The following is an 11,806-nucleotide window of genomic DNA, read 5'->3' as shown; positions in this document are numbered from 1 at the left end:
CGGCAGTTGCCTTCTTGAACCACAAAAGTCTGTAAATGGGTAAATAGAAGGCTTTCCATCTACCCCAAGTGCTTTATTCATATAATTTCCTCTCCTTATTCCTTTTTTTTCTGACTGTGAGAGAGAGAGTTATGGAGCAGATTCTTCTCTATCTATTCTACTTTTCTCCCACCAGCTGAGGGAACTGAAAGAACTAACGATTCAAGAACTGATAAAGATTCAAATTACAAGTCATAGAATGCCTAGAAATCATTTGTGTACTATTGATTTATTCAAAGTCTGTTTTAATTTCCTATAATACACTGCAAAATGTGCTTATTTTATTTTTCTGTTGTAAAATGTGTATATCCCTTGTATCTCCTCAGGATCCTAGCTGTGTGTCATGGGGTCATGTACAAGCAACTTTCAGCTTGGATGCTTCATGGACTTCTTTTGGATCAGTATGAGGAGTTTTTTGTCAGGCAAGGGCCATCTTCTGGCAATGCTTCTGCCCTGTCTGAAGAAGAAGATGATGACTTGGGTATTGGAGGTCTAACTGGGAAACAGCTTCGAGAGTTGCAAGACTTGGTAAGAAGCTAGACTAAATGTATAGGTTGCCCAGTCAAATCACTTGCAGACAATATAGGGGCAAATTTACTATTGAAAATGTACAGAATCCTGCACCCAAAAAAAACCCTGGCTTTCATTTTTACACTTTAATTAAAGGGGTTGTCCAGGATTTTTTTTATTTTTTAAATATGTAATAAATATCTAATCAGGGGTAAGGGAGGGTTAGAACATAGAAATGTAATCATGACTAAACTTACTAAGGTGTTGGCATACCTTAGAGAGATACCTTTGTATACCAGCAGGGGTGGAAAGGGTGTACTTTCACATGGGCCTAGGAGCCTTAGGGGTCTCTTCACAATATATGGAGACCATCAGTATAAATGATGCATTATAATATCGTCAAATTCTGACACTTGTGACATTTTTAAATCTCCATGTATAGAGCTGTAGCTCTAGCCCGGCCGTTCCCTTGTAATCAATGCAGTTAGTTTTGGTGCCTTATCTGCTGTTTGGTCTCTGTACTATCAGGAGGGCGGTGTCAGGCCGGAGCAGACAAGGGGTGTGATTCTGAGCTCTGACACTGGCTGCCTCTGATTGGAGCTCTGAATCACGCCCCCCTCTGCCGGACACCGCCCTTCTGACATTACAGAAAAACAACTGTATAGAGCAACAATTATTAACAAAAGTTAAGAACTTGAGGTGGTGAAAGGGCCTCTTTTAAAATATTTTTATATATTTTTTTATTTTTTTACATTTGAAGAAAAATATTTTTAAAAAAGTTGTTTTTTGTTTTTAACGTTTATTTTTAGACCCCCCTCCCCCTAGGGTATTTGAATCCTTATGGGATTTGCTCAGCCGTATAAAATACTGCAGTATATTGTACAATTCCTGCTCCACCATTACACACGGCCTATGGCAGCATGTAATGTAAGTTCTTTAACCAAGCCGGGAAGTCTTTAGTACGTCCCCAGCAATCATAGAAACAATCGACTCTCTCTCCCCCCCCCCCCCCCCCCCCATACCCCTACACCCATCCCAGTAATCTTTCAGGGGAACGGATGTGGTCCAATACTGCTACACCTATGCCTCGATTCTGTTTACATGCAGTTCACCAAGGCATCTAAAGAGTTAACTGACCCAATAATTTCAGGAATGGTTGTGGTGAGGTCTGTAGTATTATACAGCTGCTACTCATGTGTTCAGAGAGAGCTCAGCTCCGGAGTCCTCTCCATACTCCATATCTGCCATCATGGCGTTCTATTAAGTCATATGCCTGGAAGCCGTGTTTTGGGTGAATGTAGATATTGGAGACAGAAGATGCCCTTTCTACTCAGGATTTCTGCTTTCTGACAAATGGAGAATGTACAGTTTTTTTGAGATGCCTGTCCATTGTTTTATAACAGCGGCTTATTGAAGAAGAGAACATGCTGGCCCCGTCCCTCAAGCAATTTTCTCTGCGAGTTGAGATGCTGCCATCTTATATCCCTGTAAGAGTTGCTGAGAAGATTTTGTTTGTTGGAGAATCGGTGCAGATGTTTGAGAATCAGAATGTAAATATGACGAGAACAGGTAGGAAGCTGGGCACAGGCTGGACCCTCTGATGTATCGCAATGTCTACATGACATAACACTTCCATATCATTGCAGTGTACTATGGCATTCCTGCTGTAATAATAAAAAACAAAAGAGACACCGAGCACACTATATAGTGTAGAATGTCTGATAAATTTTGGTGGAAATAACCAGAAGATTTAAAAGGACCAAATGGCCTCTCACCTGATGAGGTTGTGACAATCGCTCACAACTACGTTTGGGGTTTACCGTCAGGTGGAGGAGGCAGCACGTCTGATGGACACCGGCCAAGGCCAGGGAAGATAGAGTTTTCAATGAAATGGAAAGACGGCGCTCTCAGGTCACAACAGGATTTTATTCAAAAAGACAATGATGCAAACGCTAAAAAATCGCCGCGTTTCGGGCACACCTGCCCTTTCTCAAGTGCGTAACTTCACACAAAGCTCGGTCAGTCTGGAAGATGTATACAAATTGTATACATCTTCATCTTCCAGACTGACCGAGCTTTGTGTGAAGTTACGCACTTGAGAAAGGGCAGGTGTGCCCGAAACGCGGCGATTTTTTAGCGTTTGCATCATTGTCTTTTTGAATAAAATCCTGTTGTGACCTGAGAGCGCCGTCTTTCCATTTCATTGAAAACTCTGCTGTAATAATAGGATATCAGGTACACATTCCTCAATAAGGGCGGGTTCACTCATAGTGTTTTGTGGAAAAACTTCCTTGCAGTTTTGGATGCTTGTGTTTGTATAAAGGCAAGAAGTGTATTGAAAGGGAGTGTAAAGGACGGACTAATACGTCTCCTTCCTGCTGGTCCACTTCTCGCTATGCCTCAATAACTACAGGAGTTTGTTTCTGAAAAGTTCTTTTTATTGTCGCCTGAGATTTCCTTTGACTTGTTGAAAGAGTTTTGTTTGAATTTAATAACGTTGAGCTATCCTTTAGGATATTAGGTTAGATAAATATTAAAGGGGATGTTCAGTTTCAGACCAATATTGAGAGACAAATTTTGTATAATGAAATATCTACAATTTTCTACTTATCCAATTTTCCTGTTCAAGTCCCCACTGATTTCAAGATCGATGCTTGCTGCCAGTCATCCTGCTAACTTCCACTGAAAACTCAGTCCATGGTTATGTGAGGAGTACCTGCATGTTCATCACATGACCGTGAACTGATTTTTATAAACTGGAAGTAGGCAGGAGATCTTGAAAACTGTGAGGACTTGATACAGAATGTATATTGGAAAATTGTACAACTTTTACAAAACGTAACATTTGGTTCTCATTATTTGTCTAAAAATGAACAATCCCTTTAAAGCATCCTAAACCCCTTTAATAAAATAACCAAAACAGACTCTCTGCCCAATCATAAATACCCCAAAATACATGTGGTAACCAAAAGTAGTATAAGAATATTTAACTTTATTATTACAAAATATCAAACAATCCTATCTTATTATATGGTACTGAAAGGTAAACCTACAGTGTAAAGGTCACAAAACCACGACCAATACTCCTAGAAGCAAACCCGCTAAATACCTGTGGAAGACTCTACATAGGCTAATGTTATATAAATGGCATGCAGTAATAAATAGATCACATATGAAGTAACTGTCAAAATAATTAAAGGGGTTGGCCACTTTCAGACCAATATTGACAAACAAATGTACAATTAAAAGATATACAATTTTCCAATATACTTTCTGTATCAATTCCTCACGGTTTTCTAGATCTCTGCTTGCTGTCATTCATTCTGTTACTTCTAGAGGATAAAACTCTGACCATGGTCATGTGATTTACGGTCCATGGTCATGTGATGAGCACACAGGTGTACAGCTGATTACCAGGCAGATGTCTGATTATTGTGCTGTGACTGTACCGAGCGGCACCTGTGTGTCCAGCACATGACCATGGACCATAAATCACATGACCAGGGTCAGAGTTTTATCCACAGAACCTGTGTGCGCACCATGCTCTGCAAGTGTCAGCCGTATGTTATGGCTGACAATGCCCTGTAACACCCGCGATCAGAACCTGGTCCGCTCGCGGGTGTTAACCCCTGAGATGCCGGCGGTCAAACATGACCTCCGGCATCTCAGGGGTTTCGGTATATAATGGCCCCGATCGGCACCCCCCGCAACAGTTTCAGGGGGTGCCAGTGTTGGTAATGGGCAGCCCGGGGTCTGATCAGTGACCCCGGGTCTGCCCTCCACGTACCTGGCTGATCCTGCCAAAAAGGAAGCTGTCAGCCCCGTGCGTCTACATAGGCTGACAGCTTCCTGTACACTGCAATACACGTGTATTACAGTGTACATCTGGTTAAGCAGAGATCAGCAGATCACTGCTTGAATCCCCCATGGGGACAGAAAAAAAAGTTATAAAAAAGTAAAAATAAAAAAGTTTAAGTTTAAAATAGATTAGAAATAAATAAAGCCCCAAAAATCCAATTTTCCCCATATAAAATGTTTTATTATGTAAAATAAAGAAAAATAGAAAAAAAACATTACATATTTGGTATCACTGCATCCATAATAACCTGAACAATAAAATTAAAACATTATTTAACCCAAACGGCGAACATCATAATTTTTTTTTTTTTTTAAACGTAGAAAACCGCACAAAATAATAATTATTAACCACCTTTCCCTTACAAAATGTTCAATAAAAAGTAATCAAATGGTCAGATGAAAACCAAAATGGTACCAGTAAAAAGCAGAGGTCATCCCGCAAAAAATAAGCCCTCAACCAGCTCTGTCTACCGAAAAATAAAAATGTTATGCCTTTCAGAAGATGGCGATGCAAAAATAATTGATTTTTTTCCCCTGAATTGAATTTTATTCTGCACAAATAGCAACGCATTAAAAAATAATATAAATGAGGTATCGCCGTAACCGTACTGACCCGCAGAATAAAGGGAACATGTTACTTATGCTGTACGCTGCAGGGGAAAAAAATAAATGCTAAAAAGCAATGCCAGAATTGATGTTACCTTTTACATCCCACCTAGAAAGAGTTAATAAAATGTAGTCAATAAGTTACAGGCCCCCAAAATGGTGGCATTGAGAAGCATATCTAATACCACAAACAACAAGCCCTCATATGGCCACATTGCCAGAAAATAAAAATCTAGCTTATACAATGTAATATATAAGCGGTGCGAGCGTTTTCAGGGGACCCCCCATATTTAGAGCTTATGAGGGATAATACACCAGCGCTGATCCCCCAGAATGCCCCTCTTCCCCGTCCGTGTCATAGGAGCTAGTGGGAAAATAGAATGGGATTTGGTGTGCCCAATTTACTCCGCACAGCTTACATATTCACTTCTGGGTTACTAATGCTCACTACACCACTTGATAAATTCTTTGAGGGGTGCGGTTTTCAAAACGGGGTCACTTTCTGGAGGTTTCCACTGTTTTGACACCTCAAGGGCTTTGTAAATGCGACATGGTTCCTGAAACTGATCACAGCCAGATCTGCCCTCTAAAAGCTCCTTGGTGCGCCTTCCCTTCTGTGTCTTGCTGTGTGTCCATATATTAGTTTACACCCACAAGTGGGGTACTATGGTAGTCCAGAGAACTTGCATAGCAAAATGTGGGATATGTTTTCTCCTTTAACCCCTTGTGAATGTGCAAATTCTAGGGCTAAACGAAAATATTAGTAAAATAAAATCAAATGTGTAAATTTTACCTCCATTTTGTCTTAATTCCTGTAAAGCACTTATAGGGTTAAAATACTAGGTATAGGTTGTTTTGGCTTATTTAAGGGGTGCAGTTTTGAAAATGGGGCGATTTATGGGGGGGTTAATACAAGGGTCTTTCTAAACCCCTTCATAACTGGATTAGTCCCTTAAAAAATGGGTTTTGGAAATTTTGAATATTGTTGTTTCACTTGTAAACTTTCTAATGTCCGTAAAAAATAAAAGGGTGACTAAAGTTTGATGCCGACATATCCTAAATCTCATGTCCCAGATCTCTGCTTTATAATTTTGGCGGTCTGACTATCTGTATGCAATGCACATCTTATTAAACTTTATAAAATGCATATTTTTCAAAATTTCCACCAAATTTCCTATTTTTTCATAATTAAACACAAAATACAGTGGGGCAAAAAAGTATTTAGTCAGTCACCAATAGTGCAAGTTCCACCACTTAAAAAGATGAGGCGTCTGTAATTTACATCATAGGTAGACCTCAACTATGAGAGACAAAATGAGAAAACAAATCAAGAAAATCACATTGTCTGATTTTGTAAGAATTTATTTGCAAATTATGGTGGAAAATAAGTATTTGGTCAGTAACAAAATTTCATCTCAATACTTTGTTATATATCCTTTGTTGGCAATGACAGAGGTCAAACGTTTTCTGTAAGTCTTCACAAGGTTGGCACACACTGTTGTTGGTATGTTGGCCCATTCCTCCATGCAGATCTCCTCTAGAGCAGTGATGTTTTGGGGCTGTCGCTTGGCAACACGGACTTTCAACTCCCTCCAAAGGTTTTCTATAGGGTTGAGATCTGGAGACTGGCTAGGCCACTCCAGGACCTTGAAATGCTTCTTACAAAGCAACTCCTTCGTTGCCCTGGCGGTGTGCTTTGGATCATTGTCATGTTGAAAGACCCAGCCACGTTTCATCTTCACTGCCCTTGCTGATGGAAGGAGGTTTGCACTCAAAATCTCACGATACATGGCCTCATTCATTCTTTCATGTACCCGGATCAGTCGTCCTGGCCCCTTTGCAGAGAAACAGCCCCAAAGCATGATGTTTCCACCCCCATGCTTTACAGTAGGTATGGTGTTTGAAGGAAAAAGAATACTGAGTTGCATCCATCAAACACGAAAAGTTGTGTTTCTACCAAACAGTTCCAGTTTGGTTTCATCAGACCATAGGACATTCTCCCAATACTCTTCTGGATCATCCAAATGCTCTCTAGCAAACTTCAGACGGTCCCGGACATGTACTGGCTTAAGCAGTGGGACACGTCTGGCACTGCAAGATCTGAGTCCCTGGCGGCGTAGTGTGTTACTGATGGTAGGCTTTGTTACATTGGTCCCAGCTCTCTGCAGTTCATTCACTAGGTCCCCCCGCGTGGTTCTGGGATTTTTGCTCACCGTTCTTGTGATCATTTTGACCCCATGGGGTGAGATTTTGCGTGGAGCCCCAGATCGAGGGAGATTATCAGTGGTCTTGTATGTCTTCCATTTTCTAATTATTGCTCCCACAGTTGATTTCTTCAATCCAAGCTGGTTGCCTATTGCAGATTCAGTCTTCCCAGCCTGGTGCAGGGCTACAATTTTGTTTCTGGTGTCCTTTGACAGCTCTTTGGTCTTCACTATAGTGGAGTTTGGAGTCTGACTGTTTGAGGGTGTGCACAGGTGTCTTTTTATACTGATAACAAGTTTAAACAGGTGCCATTACTACAGGTAATGAGTGGAGGAAAGAGGAGACTCTTAAAGAAGAAGTTACAGGTCTGTGAGAGCCAGAAATCTTGATTGTTTGTAGGTGACCAAATACTTATTTTCCACCGTAATTTGCAAATAAATTCTTACAAAATCAGACAATGTGATTTTCTGGATTTGTTTTCTCATTTTGTCTCTCATAGTTGAGGTCTACCTATGATGTCAATTACAGACGCCTCTCATCTTTTTAAGTGGTGGAACTTGCACTATTGGTGACTGACTACTTTTTTGCCCCACTGTATATCGAAAAAACTGTCTCAAAATCACTTTAGTAAGTTAAATCATTCCAAAGTTATTGCCACATAAAGTGACATGTCCGTTTTGAAAAATCGAGATTGGTCAGGAAGTCAAAAAGTGCCATCGGTGGGAAGGGGTTAAATAGATCAACATGCTCAAATAGTAACAGAATACTAGGCAAAACTAGCACCAGAAATATACCTGAATTCATGATGTTATATAGATGAAAGTGCAACACCAATACAGGAAAATCCCAGGAGAAAGGGGGTGTAAGGAACGCTACCCCAACTCGCGTTTTGCCACACACTGGCATCATAAGGAGGCAAGATATAAGTAACATGGAGGAGTATATACTTACAGGCCTTGCAATCACCACAACTAAATGTACCCCACGGTGGACCACAGCTCCCAAAAATATATTATATGTCCTCCCGACTCCCAAATATATTTTTGGGAGCCGCGGTCCATTCAGTTGCGGTGATTGCATGGCCTGTAAGTATATTCTTCGCTACTCTAATTTTATTAATTCCAGAGGGGGATGGACAATACAAGATTGTGCATTACATTTCATACAACACTGAGGCACGGCTCTATTTTGCCATTTGCCCATGTGGATTAATTTATGTGAGAATGACCAGTCAAGCTTTTAAAGTTCGGATATTGGAACAAGATTATAGTGGCACAAAATGTCGAGAATGAATACATGACTCTCCAAGAAGCACATTGTTAGTAAGCTAGCAAGGAAACCATATTTAGTAATGGAGTTGTCCGTTAGATGGTTACTTTCTTATTCTCCCTTTTGTTTCTTGAGCAGGTTCTATATTAAAAAACCAGGAAGATATCTTTGCCGCAGAACTGCATAGGTTAAAGCAGCAGCCTCTGTTTAGTCTGGTAGATTTTGAGTTCGTCCTTGACAGGATCAGAAGTACTGTAGCCGAGGTAAGAAGTCTTTTATGATTCTCTCTAATGGAAAAATGTCTTCAGGGTGTAGATAAATGTCAAGTGTCTGGCTCCATTGTTTGCTAAGAATGAGATAGAAAATCAATAGTACGTGACAATTGTATGAACTGGTAAGGCAAGGCTAAATTCTTTACTGAGGCGCCATTAGCAGGGTAGGTACCATTAACGTAACACAAAGGTAGTATTAGGGCATACATCATAAGAGATGCATCAGACGTCACTTCTACAGGTGACCCCTGGCACAGTGAGAGGACATTACATGGGAGTGACTACTGATGGCTGCTCACTACTGTGGGGGAAGGAATTGTTATTAGGAAATCTGTTACTGTATTTCATAGACTGTGTTGGGGGTGGATTTGCTGTGCATGGTATTGTTTTTATTTTGGCACCTATTGAAAGATTTGTGCCGTGGTCGGCGTTAACTCCTGCAATATTTGTAAAGCAGGACATGGTCAATGGCTTTACTAGCTAAAGATCTCCCTCTTCCTTTCAGTACAGTGTATAATATACAGTGCTGTAGTGTAAGGAATTGTATTTTTCTTCATTTCAGCACCTATGGAAACTTATGGTGGAGGAGTCTGATTTGATAGGACAGTTAAAGGTAAGGGCTGATATTTTATTTTTCCTTCCTTTTTTTTTTTATTTTTACCCTTTTCATTACATCAGTCCATGTTTCTCATACAGACACTGGAGGAAGTTAATATTCCCTCTACACTGGAAAACTGGCATAGGTGCACATAGATGTAGCAAATCTTTAGCCTATGGCGCCCAATATGTGCCACTCTCCTCTTTTGGTAAACTGTTTGGCAGAACCGATGGAGCAGGGCAGAGATCAAATTGGGCTGGGGTGTCTCGGACTGGCAAATTTACTGTATATACTCGTGCATAAGTCGAGTCTTTCAGCACAGTTTTTGTGCTGAAAAAGCCCCCCTTGGCTTATACTCGAGTCAAAAAATTTATTTATTTATTTATTTATTTATTTTATTTTTTTTGGGGGGGGGTCGTTCTATGATCGGCCGCAATAGTAACGTATAGAATCTCCCATAAAATAGTGAAAGAAAAAGAAGCTTTAAAAAATATAATAAAATAAATAAAAGTTCTAAATCACTCCCTTCCCTAGAATACATATAAAAGTAGAAAATGACTGTGACACACATACACATTAGGTATCCCTGTGTCTGACAGTGCCCGGTCTACTGAATATAGGGGATCTGCAGTGCTCCTGTTCCGTCGGGAAGGGGTTAATAGGAGCACTGCAGATACCCTATATTCAGCCAGGTTGAATTCGAAGTGGGAGGGGGGGGACCCAGTGCTCAGGGAAGGGGCAGACAGACAACCAAAACACCCGCTCCCCTTCCCCAGCACTCAGCAACTACTGCACCCAAAACTCCGACCATATTAATTTTTGAAAATTTTTCAGTGGCTGCTGCATCCCCCCCCCTAAGGCTTATACTTGAGTCAATAAGTTTTCCCAAGTAAAATTAGGGGCCTCGGGTTATATTCGGGTCAGCTTATACTCGAGTATATACGGTGCTATAACTTGTGCCAAAAAATTGCTGTTGAGTTTTACCAGCAATCTATGCCAGTCCCCAGAAATCTGTGCCAGTCCCTCCCGATATGCAGCTAGTGCCAGTGAAGGAATGGCTTAAGACTGGTGTATGTAACCTTAACCCCAATCTTTATAAAATCCCTCACTGTAGCTTTCTAAACTTTACAAATCTCCAGGCAGCAATGCACTGGAAAGGGACTTTATTTTTTAAGATGAATGCTTTATTCAAAAGTGGAAGTCTCCTTTGATTCTGGTACAGCCACTATTGTTGTTATATAGATCATAGTGAGTATGTATTGGAAATAGTTCTCATGCGGTCAGATGTGAACTATTATTAGAGATGAGCGAATATGCTCAATCGAATACCTTGGCCGCATAGCTCCTAGTGCAAAAACACTTCTGGGGCTTCGACTTTTTACTGCCCCTCCCACCTTCCCTGCCGCCGGGAGCTATGCGGCCGCAGTAGTTGATCGAGCATATTCGCTCATCTCTAATTATTATATAACATATCGTTTAACATGACCAATTGAACTAGCTTGCTATTTTATAAGGTGCTTTGTGATGCGTTCCAAAAAATTCCTCAAATAATAAAGTCTGTTCTATTTTTGGCATTGGTGAAAAATGTATTTGCTCTTTCAGATTATAAAGGATTTCTACCTGCTTGGAAGAGGTGAATTGTTTCAAGCCTTCATAGATATAGCACAACACATGCTGAAAACTCCACCTACTGCTGTCACAGAACATGGTGAGTGTTATACAGGGTAGCAGAGGAGACTCTGATCATGTCTACAATATGGTATGTACAGTGACTGAGATAGATCAGAAGTGTGAGTACAGTCCACTGTAAAGATATAGCAGAGTAGTCACAGATGGAGTGTGCTACCACATATACATTGCTGGGCAATACCTGCTCCTCCGTTTACTCTTTGGCAGCATGGTGGAGAAAAAATATATCACATAACATAGTGACATCTCAGTACAGGAATAATAATTACATTGGAGTCACAATAAAGCGGCTGTTAGCAGTCCTGCATGATTCAGCCATTTCAATATAGCGCCAAAGCACATGCTTTAGCCCATATGCATCTAGCATCAAAGTAACTGACTCATGGCTACTATGGATTTGAATAGCTGGTCAGCCTTTAAGAAGAGTTCTGGCATGTCACTGACTGGTATGAGATATTGTGCCAACAGAGCACCAGCCCTTTGAAGAGTTCCATATCTGTACATGACACAGGGGGTGCTAAACCCATTTCTTCCATCCTTCTGAAAACAATCTGAGGATGGCATCTCTGTATTGTGGAATCAGTCATTGGTGTACAACCACTGAATGACATGGCTCTGCTCATGTTTCAGAAGGACCTCTGAAATATATAAGGCTTTAACCCCATATGAGCACCTAATAGGTCCTAAGTAAATGTTAACCTACTTATCTAATTAGCATATGTAGGTTTTCTTATGGTGTGTATATAGGATGCCACGTATA

The 11,806-nt window shown here is 40.6% G+C and overlaps 1 protein-coding gene across 1 annotated transcript in view; it reads left to right on the top strand.

The window, feature by feature from the left end:
• The window catches only part of TUBGCP4 (tubulin gamma complex component 4), a 31,932-nt gene that overhangs the window by 15,285 nt on the left and 4,841 nt on the right, over positions 1-11,806 (top strand). The window contains exons 7-11 of the mRNA XM_075273386.1: positions 366-567; positions 1,953-2,118; positions 8,626-8,750; positions 9,322-9,372; positions 10,960-11,065. Coding sequence (XP_075129487.1) covers positions 366-567; positions 1,953-2,118; positions 8,626-8,750; positions 9,322-9,372; positions 10,960-11,065 — 650 coding nt within the window. The remainder of the gene's footprint in view (positions 1-365; positions 568-1,952; positions 2,119-8,625; positions 8,751-9,321; positions 9,373-10,959; positions 11,066-11,806) is intronic.

Source organism: Leptodactylus fuscus, chromosome 5, assembly GCF_031893055.1.
Source record: "Leptodactylus fuscus isolate aLepFus1 chromosome 5, aLepFus1.hap2, whole genome shotgun sequence".
Classification (NCBI taxonomy): Eukaryota; Metazoa; Chordata; class Amphibia; order Anura; family Leptodactylidae; genus Leptodactylus; species Leptodactylus fuscus.
This window is presented reverse-complemented; position numbering and strand designations above follow the sequence as displayed.